Source organism: Rhinolophus sinicus, linkage group LG12 (assembly GCF_036562045.2).
Source record: "Rhinolophus sinicus isolate RSC01 linkage group LG12, ASM3656204v1, whole genome shotgun sequence".
NCBI classification, from domain to species: domain Eukaryota; kingdom Metazoa; phylum Chordata; class Mammalia; order Chiroptera; family Rhinolophidae; genus Rhinolophus; species Rhinolophus sinicus.
In genome coordinates, this window is record NC_133761.1 from 28370523 (window position 1) to 28389333 (window position 18811).

The following is an 18811-nucleotide window of genomic DNA, read 5'->3' on the forward strand; positions in this document are numbered from 1 at the left end:
ACCCCTCATATGTTTAAAAATGATCTTCATATTTGTGCTCTGACCCAAATTTGACACATTTAAAGTATAATGCAAGTCAGACATAAATGGTGACACCTCAGTATATAACAAAATCCTGAAAGTAGCATAGCAAGTTAGCTATGATACCATTTATTAAACTCTGAAGCTGAACTGTAATCTTCTGAAGTTACACACACCACAATACACCTTTGCACAGGTAATTTTATTCTTTCCTGTGGGTGTGAACAGTGTTCATAGATTGTAATTTGAAACATTCAGAAAGCACATATCTGAATATTGTACATTTCTTTACATCACGATTCAGTAACTATTAAACAGTTATGTCTACTAAACACAGTGAACAAATGGTATAAATGTTTACACCATTCCCTTGTAAACAAGGCTTTTGTGCACAACGGTAACAAATGGAATTATGCATACCACAATATCAATGAGGAAAGACCTCTTTAAATAAACTATTCTGTTTATAAATAGACTCTGATTTTTTTTTTTTAGTACACATTTACAGACCTGATCAATAAAAAGAAACAATGGACCACAATGGAAGAATTCACCTAGGAAAAGGGGTCAGAAGCAAGCAAAGGGTAATAGAGGTAAAAGTACTCAGACTGTAACCTATTTCTGTTAGCATACACCAACACAAGGACAGGACTGTCTGGGAGGAGCTCGTTTTTACTTGAATTCCAGCAAGTTGCAATCAATCTTGTAGTACACATAGGGATAGTATTCCTGTTGACTCAGGTTTAAGCCTGGAATATCCATAGGCGCCTATGAAAAACCAGACAAATTGTTCCATTATGTACTTACAGAAGGAAAAGAAAGAAAGAAAGAATTACCATTTACCTTCCATTAAACACCTGCTCTGGACTAAGATTATGTATTCATACTAATTTAACCTAGGCTTTATTATCTTCATTTTGCAAATGAGGAAACAATCTCAGAAGGCTGCCTTACCCTGGGAAGCACCGACAGTGAGCAGGAAGCCAGCTTCAAGCACACTGACTCTGAAGCCATACAGTATGTGTTTCATCATGGCCCTACCTTTCTTTTTAACAGAAATTGTAAAAAATTATTTTTCAATCTCAAGCTTGAGGAACTGAGTTTATGGGCTACAAGGCTTAGAGAATGCTGGATAAAACCAAGTGTGGTTTTAAAGATATGTATTATATATGCACATTATAAGAATTTACTGGTGGGAAATTATGTATTAAATATTTAACCTCATGTTTTATTGACAATTCCATGAAAACGTAGAAAGTCATTTCCTTCATTTTCTTCTACCAAAACACCCCGATTTTTCATGGTTTTTCATGATTTTTCTAACTAATACTGCCCATGTGAGATACTACCATCCCAAACTAAAAAGGAAAAAAATCAAGCTATTTGAAATAAAATATAAAAGACCCACTGCAATTTTAAACAGAAATGACAAAAAAAAAAAATCACATATACTTTGTTTATATTGTTTCAAAGAAGATATAAACACTATATTGCATAAAAATAAAAATTGCCTGTAAAATGTCTATCTATTAACTCCATTATTTCTACCAAATAAAGTTAAAATAGTTACGTATTTTCTTCCTCTGCAATTTATAATTTTTATAAACAACTAGTATTTTTTGTTTATAATTTTTATAAACAAAAAAAAAAGATTGGGTATCACAATATTCCCTATCCCTTTTCTGTTTATCCTTTTCCAATAATTATTTCTGAAATTCATTCCAGTTCCTACTCTATGAAGCTATCTAATAAATACTTACATCAATAATAGCAGCTGCACTGCTGTCTAGATGTTTATACAATTCATATAATACTTCTCTTAGTTTCTTCATTGTTTTCTTATTAGGCTGAAGTAGCATAGCTTGGAAGTTCACTGGCAAGCCATACCTTATAAAGAAGCAAAAGTATGGTATGTAACACAAGCAAACATATAAGGAGACTTTCTTTTTAAAGCAAATATTCTCACACTCTTCTTTAATCACAGCTAATGGGAAGATGGTATCCCATTTTAATGAACACCTTTACAAGTTCAACTATTAAACATGGAAACTCAAATCTTCTCTGGTCCTCACTGTCAACTAGGTATTTTTCTTTGAAATGAGAGCCAATTGTCTACTAGGAATTACTTTAATTACTCTTCAATTTTAAGGTAATCTGTGAATAATATCCTCAGTAAATAGTGATAATATGTATACTTAGAAAATACTTTCACGATAAACAACATAAGATTACCCACACCTACTTTGAAAACTCAAAGTAATTTAAAAAGTGAACATAGCTGCAGATAAGTATTTTTTAACAATTTCTAATATGAACAACATGTACAGAAGATCACAAGATAATTTAGATTTTAAGTATGTCAAAATATTAAAAATTTTAGGTTAAGTGATTTCAAATAAGTCATCAGTATACTGTATACCAAACTATTAACACATATAAATATTTGAAAGCTTTCTTTTAAACAAATACTGGCTAACATTTTATATGACCCACTTTTAAATAAGTACATTAGAAAAGAATCAGAGAGAACAGCAGCATAGGTCTCTTTTTCTAAACCTGGTATTTAGGGACATGACTAATACGTACATAAAAAGCTGTATAATATTGACAATCTCTACCTCATGATTGGTCCTTTGATTTGGCCCTTTGGTGTCTACAAGTCAATTTCCTATTACTGGACTGTGTGTTATAATAAAGAGGTCCAATATGAAGGGATCTATGAAACTCTTCAGATGCAAGTTTCTCAATTAACTTTACCTTAAAACAGACTCAACAAAAACCCTCAATGCTTTCACATGAATCCACGCAATAAACGCTTCACTGAAATTCACTTTCAGCCACCGCACGAGTGGTCCCTATAAAAGAAAAAGAAATCACCACAAACTTAGTCTTGAAAATTGCAACTAGGAATTAGATAAACCAACTGGCTTTACCTGACATTACTTGGTTAGGGTTAGTTTTCTTTCCAACTGAGATATAACTGGTTTACAAAGTACTTAGAAATAATTTTAAGTGGAATTTGCCTTTACTTCCTCTAGCATTACAAGGGAAACACCTTTTCTTTCACTCACTTCACCCCTTCCGTACAAGCTTTTGGTCTTCACAATAATCCTACACCTGAAGATAGCAAGAAAGTTGACACCAATTCCATCCCTGTTCTCCATTCTGCCTAGAATGTACTAATTCTCCAATGGTTTCAATACAAATTGCTTCAGTAAAAGATTACAGCATTAAAAAATTTTCCTCAAGAAAATGAAAAATCTTGCTGAAAAGAGAATACTAATATTATAGAATCCGTCCCACCACAGGGCATTAACCAAAACACTGCGTTTAAAATCAATTTCTGATATGGATTTAGATAGGGTAATTATTTCAAGGTATGCATTTTAAGATCACTATTCATAGATCTAGGCGTGAAATCAAAAATATAATTCATTCTGATTATTTAATAGAAAAAGTAATTAAAATAAAATGCTTTAAAAAGCAAAATCAGAGAAGTTTTGTTTTCTTTTAAATCAAAGAAAAGGAATACCAGTTTTTCTTCTGCTTTAACACTGATAACACTAAACATTAAGAACACATACAAATTGCTTTTTCTTGTCAGTAGAAAGCCTGTTCATTTCTTCTTTATCTGCTTTCATCTCCTCTTCATTATACTGGAAGTCACGAACAATGAATCTACATTTGGGGCAAAAAAACACAAAACTGTTCACACCATGTATAGGTGATTTAACAAATTAAAAAACAAACCAATAATAATAATGCTCTTACTTGTTTTCCCTGGCTTTGTGTCTGAAGTCATCAACTGCCTTCCTAAACAAGGTGACATTACAAAGGTAACTATCTTGATCCTCTGAGAGAACACTGGGAAAAAAAGACGAAGTCCATTTAAAACTTTGTGTTTACTTGCTGTCTTTCATATTGAGGACAATTCAGAAACAGAGAAAGAGGACAGAAGGGTGTGGCAGCCCTTCGCAAACCATCTCAATGCTATTTATCTGTATTGCTTCAAACACTGAAGACACTGAGTGTTTGTGATGTTTTTGTTTACAATGCCTTAGCCCTATATTATGTTTATTTCTTCCTAACCAACAATATTAAACATTAACTCAAGTAAAGCACCCAAACTCTAAGAACCATGCTTTTCAATCTATATCAGTGCTAGGCTTACCCAGGCAAAATTGTCTAATAGCTGGTGTCTTTCCAGAGGGCCCTGGCTTTCTTGCTAAGTATCCTCTTCACTTCCGGAAACCTAATTCTCTCTTCCTCTCTCCAGCCCAGCCCAGCCCCGAGGCCTGACATACCCTCTCCGCACTGCCAGTATCTCCTACCTCAGCTCCTTCCTTTTCTCCCATCACACCTACATCAAAAATTGACTAATGCAACTGTCTAAATACCCTCTGAAAAACACACTTTTATGCATCTCAGGACTCCCTGTTAGGCTTACGAAGATCCCAGTGAGGTCATCACTTCTACCCAGTCACAGCTCTCATGGACGTCACTGGAAAGACCTGCCATTTTCTCAGCTCCCTAATCAACCTAACTTTCGTTGTCAAGACATCTTCCCTGCTTTTCTTCATAAAAGTGATCTTGGCAACCTCTGTTGCGAAACACAAGAGAAGTTTCCCTCTGCACAGTGGCTAGCGTGGTTTTCTTCTAGGCCTTCCTAGCTAGGCTCCTGCCTCACTTGTGCTAGCTCCCTCAACTAAAGCCCCCACGAAGCACAGTGAGTTTGTGGTAGTTTCCAACAACAGAGAAGGCCAAAGTTAACCAGCGAACTGACCCAGACTATCTTAACAAGCAAAAGCAGACAGACAAAAAGGAAAGTGGGAATGCTGAAAGGACAAGTGAGCAGCACCTCTTTCTGAACAGTTTTTCCAATGAAAAGAAGCAGAACAGCAGCCCACCCTTCACTTCTCTGGCCGCCCTATTGACATGGCATTTATATATCTCCCTGCACGTAACCACACAATAATGGCAATAATGCAAATTGTTCAATCATTTAAGATTTAGGTAGAATATTTTGCAAATAGCTAGCTTTTGTTTATTTTTAAAATGAAACTGCTTCTTTCAGGTTTGAAGATGGTATTTTTCAATCTATTCTTCTACCTCAGAACTCCACTTTCACCTTCACTCCATCCAAGAGTAATCGCTCAAGTATCATGCCAAAAAGCAACAAGTCAAAGCATTACTACTTATATGTGACTTTAAAATAAAGCCCTTAGAACAAAGACCAGCACACAGTAACTATTCCACAATGTTAGTTATTATGATAACCAAAAGCCCAACATCAAGTCATACAGATCTTTCCCAAACAGTGGACAGAACTCCAGACTAACCCACTAAAGCCTGTCTGCCCCCCATGAACTACCCATCCTCTTCACAGTGCTAGTTGAGCTACTGCTCTGCTCTTGATGACTACATTTAAACAGCAGGTTCAAGTCAGCGATTCCAAATGTCTTTTGAACTGAGAAATAGGTGGAGCAGATGTTTTCACTGAGTGGGGAAGAGCTGGGAACTCTCAAGTGGTCAGTGAGTACTTGTGTGTCATTCAGAAGACAGGTATTGCCTGCACTGAACTGTTACTGCCTACCGTGTTTCCCTGAAAATAAGACTTAGTCGGACCATCAGCTCTAATGCATCTTTTAGAGCAAAAATTAATATAAGACCCGGTCTTATTTTAATATAAGACCCGGTCTTACATTATGCTAATTTTTGCTCCAAAAGATGCATTAGAGCTGATGGTCCGGCTAGGTCTTATTTTCGGGGAAATACAGTAACACTTTTTTCTTGAAACTACTAAAGTGATTTTCAAAAAATGTAAACCTCTGAAGTAGTATTTTTAAAGTCCTTCTTTCAGAGTAAATCTGGGCCTACTTAACCAGCCTAGACACCATTCCCCTGGAACTCAGGCTTGGCATATGCACAACTTGGGAGGGCATATTGTGTGCGTAGGGTCCTTCCTCTCCTCCTTCTCCTGCCTCCCAGACATAAAGTCAACCTCTAGGCTTTAACGCCTCACACAAAGGTATAAGAGGTATTATCTGTCAGGACAGAGAGCTTCAGTGGAAAACCAATATCAACCCACAGCATTAGTCTTCAGTTTACCATGAGAAAGGCTGGTGTGAGTGGAAGGTATTCCCACGCCGCCACCAAAAAAAAAATTCATGAGCACACATTTGTGGCATAGGTCTCAAAAAAGTCGACATTTGTGAAACTACAGTATTAATCATGTTACCTTACATTTTGTAAATTGTATTAAGCCTTAAAGTAACCTCGTTAACATGTACAGGGACGGTGCTATACTCATTTTACAGACAAAGAAAATGAAGCCCAAAGAAGTTAAAAGACTTACCCCAGGTCATACAGCAAGCTGGTAGCAGAACCAGCAATAGAACTCAGATCCCTGGGTCCTAGACTCTTCCCATTATACTAACCTACCTCCCATATGACACAATGAAACTGGAAAAGAAAATATTTCATGGGCCTGGCCTACTAATACTACTTCCTTACTATCGCCTATAGTTTTCTTTCACCACGCTGCCACCTCTTGAGGCATATACATACAAAGGAATCTCTTGGGGGGGACATATACACTACATTTAATATTTTTTCAAAGAACCCCTTATATGGAATAGTAGACTATAGTAAAAAATGACATGGTACGGTGTCAAAGAGTACAGGACCTGGAGTTAAAAGACCTGAGTTCTAAGGCCTAACTTTGCCACTGGACACTTAATACAGCCATATGCTTCCATCAACTATTTAAGTCTTTTGCATTTTGACTTTTTCATCTATAAGAATAACTGCCCAAACTACTTCACAGAATTGTAAATATCAAATTAGACAATGTATGTTGATCCATTTATGTATTTAATAAATTAAAAAGTACTTAATAAAAGTTTTTTTGAGTACAGATTAGGTAGCATCTATGTTTACTGGAAAGTGATGGTAAATATTTCAAAATCAACACAGTACTCCAGCAGCCATTTTGGTACACTATCTTTGCAAACAAGGTAAATGAAGAATTATAGACACATCGTAGGTCTACAATATTACATGATGAATTTTCAGAAGGTAGCACAGTGCAGCAGAAAAAGTGTTACACCAGAGACCTGGGTTCCAGTTCTAGCTCTGCCACTAATAAGATGTGTGACTCTGGGCAAACCACTTCACCTCTGTGGCCTCAAACTTCTACATCTATAAACATGAGCGGTCAACCAGACTGTGCAAAGTCCCTTCCAGGTCTAAAAGTATAATAATATAACTAACTTGTTTATAAGGTGAACAAAATGGCTTTAAAACTGTAAATTTATCACAAAGATGGCACAGATATTTCCTAATCCGACATCCAAACTATAAAAGGAATTCTAGGAGAGAAAGAGGTTTTACAAAGATGGCTACTTACTTGCTAGACCTTGGAACTACCATTTCCGCAAGTGTTTCATACTGCTTAATCCAGTCGTTGTGGTTTAACCTGCAGAAAATGTACAATAAGCCCTGGAAAAGAAGAGCAAGTCCTACCTCCTGCCATGTCCACAAAGAGAAAGAAATGATGGGACAATCAGGAAATTTGGCTACAGTAAGTATACCTCAAATCTATATAACAAAAAAATTCAAGTTTCCTACTGAGAATGAATTTCAAATACACTGAGTGAAGCAGGGACTACAGTTCACCACCCTCTTATATGCAGTAACTATTGCAAAAAAGGCACATCCTAGAACCAAGTTTGGAAAGGAAGTAAGGCAAAGTACAGATTTGAAATAACTTTCAAATTTTAGGGTTGATACATATTACCTCATTAAAAAAAAGGAAAGAAAAAGGTCATGCCAAAATCACTCTCATTTCTGTTCAGTGTCCATTATAAAAGGCTGGATGAAACTATATATTTTCTAAAAGCACAGAGTGCCAGGAAGTATTGAGTAAATAAAATGACGGTAAACTATGCTGCCACAGAACATTGTGCAATAACCTTCTCTAGAGAACATTGGCTTTGGGGAGTGTGGAAAGAGACAATTATGTTTGTAATTTAAAATAAAGAACTGTAGTATTTGTAGGCCAGGATAGAGAATAACTCATTACATAAGGTGCCCTAGGTCCTATGTTTCAATTATAGTGTACAGAAAACTATGAAAACTTCTGGTTTTAAACACAAATTTTAATTAAGGTTAAATGAGACAAATCTTTTATGTGGGCAAAGGTTATTTTCTTATGTATTATAAAAACACAGAAAATTTATTATAAATAATCAGTGTTCTAGTAGAGCAGAGATGAGTTGTTACTAAAAGACAAAGTACAACTTTGGGAACCAAACCCTTAGTTTTAAGCCCTTTTCCATAAGCAAAGAATTATCCACTGTGTAGTAAGGAGGGAAAAAACAGAATATTGTAGCCACTCTAAATTCGATAGAGGTACTTTCACACCCTTTTCCAGGAGGCATCATTTTCCAATATTCCTAGTTTCTTAACCATAGATAAAAATGGAAAGTACAGTAAAGGAAGATTTCACAAATGATGTTTTCTAATTTCCCATCTCAGTTTGGATCCTCCAAAGATTCCCTGATAGCAAGACTTTGATGTTAAGTCAAAAGTGAAAACATTAATGTTTCTGTTTCTGTTTCTCTCGCTCGCTCTCATACACACACACACACACACACACACACACACACACACACACACACACAACTTCTAATCTTCCAACTGTCCAAAGGTTTCATTTTATCAAGATTAGCTACCGCATTTCCCCGAAAATAAGACCTAGCCGGACAATCAGCTCTAATGCGTCTTTAGGAGCAAAAATTAATATAAGACCTGGTATTACATTATATTATATAATACATTATATTATACTATATTATATTATATTATACTATATTATATTATATTACATTGTATTATATTATATTATATTATGACCCAGTCTTATATTATAGTAAAATAAGACCAGGTCTTATATTAATGTTTGCTCCAAAAGACACATTAGAGCTGATTGTCCGGCTAGGTCTTATTTTCGGGGAAACACAGTATGATCAAATGTTAATTAACAAAGAAGGCCTAATTAAAGAATATTTTAAAGGGTTATCTAATCCAGCAAACTATGCCCACAGCCTGTTTTGTAAATAAAATTTTACTGAAACACAACCACATCCATTTGTGTACATATTGTGTGTATGGCTGCTGTCAGTTATACCCACAAAGTTGATGTGGCAGAGTTGAGTAGTTGTAACAGAAATCATATGGCTTGCAAAGCCTAAAATACTTACTCTCTGGTCCTGTACAGAAAAAAGTGTCCTAAGCCCTGATCCACTAAATCCTTTGCTTGTTATTATAGGACTTAATTCATCCCAACCAATCATAAAGATTAAAAAAAATACAAAGAGCTTCCTATTTTGAAAAATCTAATTTTTTACATAAAATAATTTAGCATTACTTAATTTTTTAGTGAGCCAACTCTACTAAGTTGCTAATTTTGATTTGAAATTGATGTCTCAAGTTATGAACTAAATTCTATTGTATGTGCCACACGAATATATGTCGGTTGACAGAATGAATGACAAGGTGATATCCCCTTTACACCTGGGTTTTATGGAAAACCTCAAATTACAATATTAGATACTAACATTTTCTTGTATTTTAATAAGTAAAAAAAAAAAAAAAAAACCTTTACAATAAAAAGACATACTTGGGAACTACGACCAGTAAAGTGATGAGATACTCTGAATCAAGAACAAAGTCATCCTTCTTCACAATTTCTGCTAGACTTCTAGTTAGCAAGCTTCCTCTGAGGAAGAAGAAAAAAATCATTAGGCTGATAATTATGTGCTTCCATACACTTGTAAGGAAATAGCAAGCTAATTATATTTACACATACTATATAGACATCTCAAGAGAGGGATTAGCCTAGTTAACATTTTACTTTATAAGTCATCAAAATTTAGCTGAATATTTCCCATCCATGCAACCGAAGAAATGTCAACATTTATCAAAATTTGCCTCTAGCACCTATCTCCCTTTGTGCTTGCTTTAATTAATGTAACTGGGCTCTTCTCTTGATTATATATATAGTATCTTGACTGGGAAAGTGTTATTCATTAGATATCAATTAAAGTCTATTTCACTGTAATTATAAAATTATATCATCTAAGCAGAGCCTTTAGTTTTCCTGCCTCTCCCTGGGTATCATTTGACACCAGGCAATTTTGGTTAGTTAACCTAATAATCAACTTTTTCAAATCAGTCTTCAATTAGTCTCCCAGTACTGATCTTCTCATAATGAAAATGTCTTGCCCAGTTTGCACCACTAGAGAGTATCCAGGCAAATTTGCCTCTAGGATATAAATGCTTAACTTCAATAGTTAAGTGATTAGAGCTACACCTGTAGTAGTCATGCTACAAGGAGAGTAACCAAAACAAGTGTGTTCGATTTTTATTATAGAAACAGCTGGAACTTACTAAACAATATCTCAGTCAGTGTATGCTACAATGCTTCCCTAAATTCTTAATATTCACGAATACTTGGTATGCTTACGCATTCTTTCGTTCCAAATTCTGAAGATTCCCTTTCAGGTTATTATATGCGGATGCTCGAGATTTCAAGTCATTGTCAATCTGAGTCACTCCCTTTAAAAAAAAAAAAATGCAAGATTTTCCTAAATCTGCCTCTACTAATACAATTAAAGTAGCTGTACTTAAACATAACTTTTAAAAAACTACTACTAATTCCTGATGTAAAAACATTCTATTTTAAAAGCACAGCTTTAAAAGGTCATTTCAAAAATAATCTTGGTAATTTCCATGTGACTCTTTTCTACTAAAGACAATGTTTTAGTCCACATGTATTTTAATTATTTATTGTATTACTTCTTAAACCATGTAAATAGAATCTAGGCCACCGGGTTTAGAGATTATTAATTAAAAGGCTGTAATTCACAAGGTTAACGGATTAATTCCCAAAAGGAACTAAATTACAGAGTCTTGTCCACAACTCCCTATTATTATACAAAATATTTTCTCAATGTAATTTGAATTGTAGTTGAAATTATTTATAAATGTTATAAAAGCTGGTTTTTCAAAAGATTGACTAAAACTACTAACAATTTAGGAGAAAACACAAGGCAGTGGATTTAACATTTGAGCACCTTGAGTCTGGAGCCTTAGACCACACTCGGCCCTGGCCATTTCTGATACTGATTTAACATCTGAAAACCCAGTTTCAACTCAGCTCTACCATTATCAGTTATGTCACTGGGATAAGTCACTTTACCTCTCTGAGCCTGTTTCCTCGTCTATAATAGTATCAGGCAGAAGACGACTAAATCCTTGGTAAGGATCAAAAGAAAATAAGGCTCAGTCATAGTAAGAGCACCACTGTACATTATCAAACTACTCATTTTCACTAAATTGTATGATGACTTTAGTTAAAATCCTTGATAGTCTATTCAATTACATTTAATTATAGAGCACACTGTATAAATAAAGTTACTGGGAGCCAAGGAAAGTCTATCCAATTAATTTAAACCATATTTTTTCACCCTAGCCAGGTCATAAAAATGTTGACAAACAATTGATAGGTGTTTGTCTATTTGCTTCATTATAATTTCAGGTAAGACTTTTACATTTTCGCTCACGCTCCAGGACTTTGCAATATAAAAGGAGCTTTCAACTCAGCGAATTCATGGATGGGCTTCAGGATCTGTGTACTCCTTGAAACTGTACATGAAATCGTGTGGTACATGAATACGGGCAGTTTTCTATGTAGAGGATCAATGTCAGAAGGCATCAGAGAACACATAAAGTTTAATGTCTGAATCAGTACTGTACATAAATACACTTACAGGACCACTATCATCTATGTGACTCATAAATCTTTAATACACTCTAATTTCCTGTTCCACATAATCTCAGTTATCCTGAAAATTTGTGTAAATAATTACAGAATTTTAAGGTTTCTTTTCTTATTTCAACATTGTTGATACAATATTTAAGTATATAAATAAGTATATTACACAACTTGAATAATCTACACAAGAAAGCGTTATATTTTTTAACATCTTTTTTTTTATTAAAGTTGAAGTAAGGGTACCCCTACCTCCTGTTTGTATCAATGACATATATTTAAGCTGCCTTGTCAAAACCTAGAGTATTTCATAGCTAAAATGCTTATAAAATAAAGCCACTATAAATCAATGTGTCCTACCTGTGTCATTTTTTATCTTACCTTGGCAATTATTTCAGAAATATTTTTCAGGGACTGCTTGATTGGATATTTAGCCATGTCCCACTGAAACCTTGTTATATAAGTAACCAAGTCAACTGAAACAAGGGAATAAATTAATTACTGAGAAGCAACAGAATTTTTTGTAGTTTGCTACACAGTAATAGATTTTAATGCTGAAATTAGCACTGAGAAAATCAGTAAAGATGTCATCACTTCTGAAGAGTCCTAATTAAATAAATGTGGGACCACATTAAGTAACACAGATTAATCAAAATTTTACCTTGTAATCTGACTGGATCCCTTATCCTTACTCAAAATTTAATATATATCAAAATGTTCTTTCCAATTTGATGACTGAATTAAATGAAATATGTACATATCCATGACATGCTTCATATATAGGAGAAAGAGAAACAAAGATTAAGAAACGACTTCAAATTCTCTCCTCGATAAGTAGAATTTGACAAAAGTATGTTCTCTCTTTGCCAACTAATCCAAACAAACTGAAAATGAACTTATTTGTTAAAACCATGTGGTGATTGTTTCTAGGGGTCTATACTTCAACAATCTTCAAAACACAGAACCTTTCACTTTCAAATGAAAAGAATAAAAAATGTAGAGCCAAAGAGACTCAACAACTACGTCCCTGAACGTTTAGTAATCAAGATTACTTTACCCCTCAAGTCTGATGGGATCAAGGTCAGGAAACACAAATGTCAAGCAGAGCTAACTGGCAAAAGTAATTCACATCAAAATGTCTTTCTCTTCTCAACTTCTACCTACATAATACCAACAAGTCAACAACACAGGTCATATTTCCAAAAGCAATTTTAGATGCACTGCCCTCCTCAATTGTCAACCCCCATTCTACCAACTGATTGCCCTAGTTCATCAAACACTTTGAAGATCAGTAAAGGCACCCTAAATTAACATTGACCTTCCATCCTTCTGCCCCAAAGACAAATTAACAGAAACAGTAAACAATTAGATTAGGAGCATTATTATAACAAGGAGCAAAAATAAATTACTATTTTTCTTTTACTAATTAAGTATTTATTGAGCATGTATTATTTGCAAGAAGTAATGATTAGAGAAACACTGGATTTAAAATACTGTTACTTTTGAGAGTTTAGCCTAAGTACTCCTTATTGCTGCCTCAGTATCTATTTTGTATGGCCAAGTGGCCTGCAGGGGCTTAGAAATTACACCAGCCCCTCCCTCAACAACAGCCCTAAGTAACAGCCTAGGAAGTCACAAGTAAATATAACTCCCCCTGATATCACCCTTGTGATAAGCACTCTCCCTCACTGCCCAGGGCCTTCCCTTTGTGTACCCCTTAGATAAGACACTCCAGAAATTACCAAAACCCCACTCTCTTTGGTTTAAATTGACCAATCTGGGCTAAGCCTAGGAACCCCAAAGCACTCCACTCTCAGACCCTAGTAAAGGCATGTGCCCTAGTTCTCCCTCCACCTCTCTCCACATGGCCCCACCTCCTCCAGGACCTGTGAGTAATAAACTTCTCTATTTCACTTTCCCTCAAGCTCTTTTGTTGGAACTGTGGCTCACCATCTTATGACATCCCCATCCCATGACACCCTGGGGCTCTACTTAACAAATGTTAATTTAACAAAGTTAAAATAGTGATCTTATCATAGTAGGCAATACAGGATAGAATGGAAGGAAAGGGTTATTTTATATTATAATGACATATTACTAAAGATCAGCCTAATTTTAAATGAAGCAAATGCTAAAGTGGTGTTCCATAAGAAAACCACAAATGCAAGTACAAAAGACAGCAGTGATGTCAAAGCCATCTTTACAAAGCCGTTATTATACAGAGCAAACGTGATGTAAATATTAGTTTCTAGCTAGAGAGGTCAGAAGTAGACTATTCTATAGGTACTAAGGTAAAGAAATGTAATATTCAGATTTGAGGGGAGGCATTACTCTGCAATAAAATTAATAATTTCTGTTTGAAGGCTTTAGCAGCTGAATGCTATTAAATAAAAATCTAGAGAAGACAGCAAGTATTCAACTGGAACAATGCTAAGACACATAACTTGGAAAAACACTTGTAAATGTGAATTCACAAATAGATCCCAGAAAGAACTATGGTAAATCCTTATAATACTGCTTTTGGAAGGACCTGACATCCATTATCATAAGCTATATTATACGTAAGATTGTCTTACATGAGATTGTGTTTCAGAGGACAGGATGTAACTAGCAGAAATTCAGTAACAATTAATTTTAATGGCCTTCTATTGTATTTAATGTCCTTATCTATAGATGCGTTTTGCAGTACTTTTTGTTTTTATAGCTAAGTCATTCACTTTATAGAAGTCAATATCAAATCATGAAACATTCGCTTACCTCCATTGGCCAACAGATTCTCCTGAACTTTATCTTTACTATCCTCCAATACGTCAGCCATATATTGAGCTACTTTCTTAACCACCCTTGGGAGAAAAAAAAAATCATTTTCAGGAAAAAGACCTAAATTTCATGCTATACAATGAACACATTACATAAAGACACGAATTTGACTACATATGTTCCCATTGCACATATCTATATAATATAGAAAAGTGGGTATTAACGTCTATAAATAATATTTTAAAGATAAAATGGACAAAAATTTTGTTTTACGCAAAACAAAACTGAGTAAAGTATTAAAGAGACTACATGAAATATGTTTATTAGTCTGGAAAAAAAGTAGTGAGAAGCCATCTATAAATATCCATGTACTGCAAGCTGAAAAACTGGGCGATAGATCTGACTGCAAGGACCAAGAAGAAAGGAGGAGGCAGGGAGCTAGCATTCATCGATTACGCACTTTCACTTAGGATGAAAGGGATCCGACAGGCCACAGAACACAAGCAACAGTAACGATGAAGAATGAGGTCCTACATCATTTATTCATTATTGTTTTATTGGACATCGACTCTTTGCAAGGAGCAATCCCATATAGGAAACCACAGTGCCAAAACTACTGAGTCACCTAGCTATAGGTGTCACCTTGTTGATCCCTTTATTGTACAAGTAAAGACCCCGAGTATAAAGAGAATAAGAGACTTAGTCGCAAAGTCACAGAGCCCCAAAGACAATGGCATATCTGTGATGTCTTGATTCTAGAGTCTGGTGTTTTTCCCCCATTCTGTGTGTGTGTGCTTCTAGGCCCTGGGTGGGATTCAAAAATATACAAGACAAAATCACTAGCTTCACACTGCTTAAAGTTGAATTGGAGAGCTACCAAAAAATAGAAATGACTAAATACAAGGCAAACTTTGGTTAAGTACCAGCTGAGATTACCAGGGTACAGGCAGAGGCGCATACAGGAAAAAGGGATCACTTCCAGCCACTGTAATCAAGAAAGCATCATGGCTCATGAGCAGGGCCAAGGAGGACAGAAATGGTTTTAAAAGGATGATTAGACAGGAAGAAATTATATTCTTGCCACAGGGCATGATGAGTCAAGCTCGGGAGAGGTAGAAAAGCAACTGGCAGTCAGAGAATAATGAGGGCCCATACTGCCCAGAGCGTCGTGCTGAAGAGAAGGGGATGTAGGCTGGGGCCAGACTGCAGACAGATAGCCTCTGACGTCAGACTTTAGAGAGAAGTGTAACATGGTAGAACAGGGCTTCAGACAATCACTCTGATGACTGCATGCTCAGTGGCAGGGAGGGTAAACTGGAAGACGAATTAAGAAACTCCTGCAACAATTAAAAAAATAAAAGAAAAAAGGAAACTCCTGCAACATCAACCAATAAGGATCAGACAAAACAACTGAAGGGCTAAATTTGAATGACAATCCTATACTGAATGACCTCAACTCTAAGAAAGTGGAACAATGTCACAAAAAATGCAAGCCATAAGTCTTCAACATGCTTAACTTGGGATTTGTACATACACTTGGCTGTGTCTCCAAAATTCACCTATTCCTTCAAACCATTATTCCCATGTAACTTGATGAACATCTTGTAAACAGAACCATTTGCTACGGACATTCAAAAATGTGCAAATGTTTACCACAGAAAAGGTTGAGAGTGCAGTTGGTGTCAAATCTATAAATGTAACATTGACTCAGAACGTCATAATCTCCCTCTGTATCTCCACAAGCCTATCTACGTGCAAGTACCCATGGTCACCTTAAAAAAAATCTGCTCTAATGATTAGATGACTGAAAAAGTATAAACTACCATTTATTCCACATAGTACAATGTTCAGACTTTAAAAACTAAAACATTTACATCACTAAGCTACCATCTGTCAATTCTACCAAGGTCTAACAACCACATGAGTTTTAAATTCCTCACATCTTAAAGGAAGACTGATGAAGACAAGATTGCATAACAGTGCAGAAAAGAACAGCTGACGAACTGCACAGGTTACTTTCAAGTCTACTAATTAAATGAACTACATTTGCCCTAAATACTTTCCAGACTCCTTCCCTAAAATGTGACCAAAAATACTTTCCAGATTCCTTCCCTAAAAAATGTAACCAAACTTTAAACTACATTCAGGACATTCCACTGACCATTTAAAGAAAGACCTATAAAGCCATTGAGGTAATTAATGAGATCCAAATAAGTGTTAATAATTATGTTCTCAGGAACCACCCTTCTCAATGTCTCTTTGGTTGTCATGACCTGAAAATCTGATGAGGTAAATGGGACTGCAGGAAAGACAATCAGCTCAGGGATGGCAACCACAAAAAGTTTCCTCAAACTCTTTTAATTAAAAACCTATACTCAAGAAACCAAGAGATGATTCTTACCACCAATTAGTTCTTAGAGAATATCATCAATAATTACTTTCACATTTGCTCTATATAAATGCATGGAATTATTAACCTTAAAGTAATTTGTTATTTTTCTTTCATCCTCTGTTTTCCATTCTTATTGCCAAGTGCCTGGTCTTAGCTGAGGCTTTTAATCTCTTTTTCCTAATCTACTGTAAAACTATCTCCTAGCCAGCCTTTCTGGCTCAAGTATTAAAGACCATCAGTACATCTTCACATCTGTTTATTTCCTTATTACATATTGTTAAGTTAAAAAATCTCTCTGCGAAATCTCAGACTCTATTACCAGAGCCATTGCATTTTGGTGGTTCTATCAATTCAGAAAAGTGTAACAGCATAAATGGGAAACCCTTCTGTACGAATTACGAGAGTAAGTCCCCTACTATTCAGGCCTGTTCCCTTAAAGCTTTAACCAAGGTACATTTCTAAGATTCTCCAAAATTCTGTATTTTACAGATCATACCTATTTAACGCCCTAAGTATTTAAAAGCTCTCCATTCCAAAAGTCAAAGGGACTGTACACTAAGTAACCAAAATGCAGAAAGTTAGCAAGGATTCCATACCCAACTTCAGCTAAAATACACAGTAACTGTATTTCAAAAGTGACTAAAACTGAAGCTTAGAAAAATTCTAACAGAACTGAATTCTGAAGATAAACGTATAACCATCTTCAAATAAATGGCATACCACCCCATTTTCACGAATCGAAGACTTACAACATTGTTAGGATGGCAATACACCCCAAATTGATCTACAGATTCAACACAATCCCCATCAAAATTCCAGCTGACTTCTTTGCCAAAATTTGACACAATGATCCCAAAATTCATATGGAAATGAAAGAAACCAGAGTAGGCAAAAAAATCTTGAAAAACAAAGTTGGAGAACTCACACTTCTCGATTTCACTTACTATAAAGCTAAAATAATCAAGACAATGTAGCACTAGCATAAAAACAGAACTATGGGATAAAAAGAACTATGGACTAGACTGAGTCCAGAAATAAACGCTCACATTTATGTTCAAACTGATTTTTGGCAAGGGTCCCAAGACAATTCAATGGAGAATAGTCTTTTCAACAAATGGTGCTGGGACAACTGGCTATTCACACGCAAAGGAATGAAGCTGGATTCCTACCTCATACCACAGACAAAAAATAACTCACATCAAAGACCTAAATGTAAAAGCTAAAACTATAAAACTCTTAGAAGAAAATATAAAACTGTGTGACCTTGGATTGGTATAAAAACTACAAGCAAGAAAAATAAACTGGACACCAAAATTAAATACTTGTGCTGCAAAGTACACTGTCAAGAAAGTGAAGACAAATCACAGAATGGGAGAAAATATTTACAAGTCATCTGATAAGTATCTAGAATATGTAAAGAACTATTACAACTCAATAAAAAAAGCAAATTAAAAAATGGGCAAAGGATCCAAAATAGACATTTCTCCGAAGAAGGAACACAAATAGCCAATAAACACATGAAAATAATGCTCAACACATCATCAGCCATCAGGAAAACAGAAGTAAAAAACACAATAAAATACTACATACCCGCTAGGATGGTTATAATAAAAAAGATGGATAGTAACAAGCATGGTCAAGAATGTGGAGAAATTAGAACTTTCACACACTGCTAATGGGACTGTAAAATGGTCCAGGTGTAAAATGGTCTGGCAGTTCTTCAAAATGCTAATAACAGTGTTACCTTATGACCCAGCAATTCCACTCCTAGGTTCATATCCATGAGAAATGAAAACAAAAAC

The 18811-nt window shown here is 35.3% G+C and overlaps 1 protein-coding gene across 1 annotated transcript in view; it reads right to left on the reverse strand.

Annotated features, from left to right (window-relative positions):
- Positions 1 to 204: 204 nt before the first annotated feature.
- Positions 205 to 18811, reverse strand: part of ATP6V1C1 (ATPase H+ transporting V1 subunit C1) — a 35487-nt gene continuing 16880 nt past the window's right edge. Inside the window, exons 4-13 of the mRNA XM_019711780.2 lie at positions 14615 to 14700; positions 12239 to 12333; positions 10550 to 10641; positions 9704 to 9802; positions 7430 to 7498; positions 3793 to 3885; positions 3606 to 3699; positions 2779 to 2876; positions 1782 to 1908; positions 205 to 789 (exon numbers count right to left, since the gene is read on the reverse strand). Of these exons, the coding sequence (XP_019567339.1) occupies positions 694 to 789; positions 1782 to 1908; positions 2779 to 2876; positions 3606 to 3699; positions 3793 to 3885; positions 7430 to 7498; positions 9704 to 9802; positions 10550 to 10641; positions 12239 to 12333; positions 14615 to 14700 (949 nt within the window). The 3' untranslated portion in view covers positions 205 to 693. The remainder of the gene's footprint in view (positions 790 to 1781; positions 1909 to 2778; positions 2877 to 3605; positions 3700 to 3792; positions 3886 to 7429; positions 7499 to 9703; positions 9803 to 10549; positions 10642 to 12238; positions 12334 to 14614; positions 14701 to 18811) is intronic.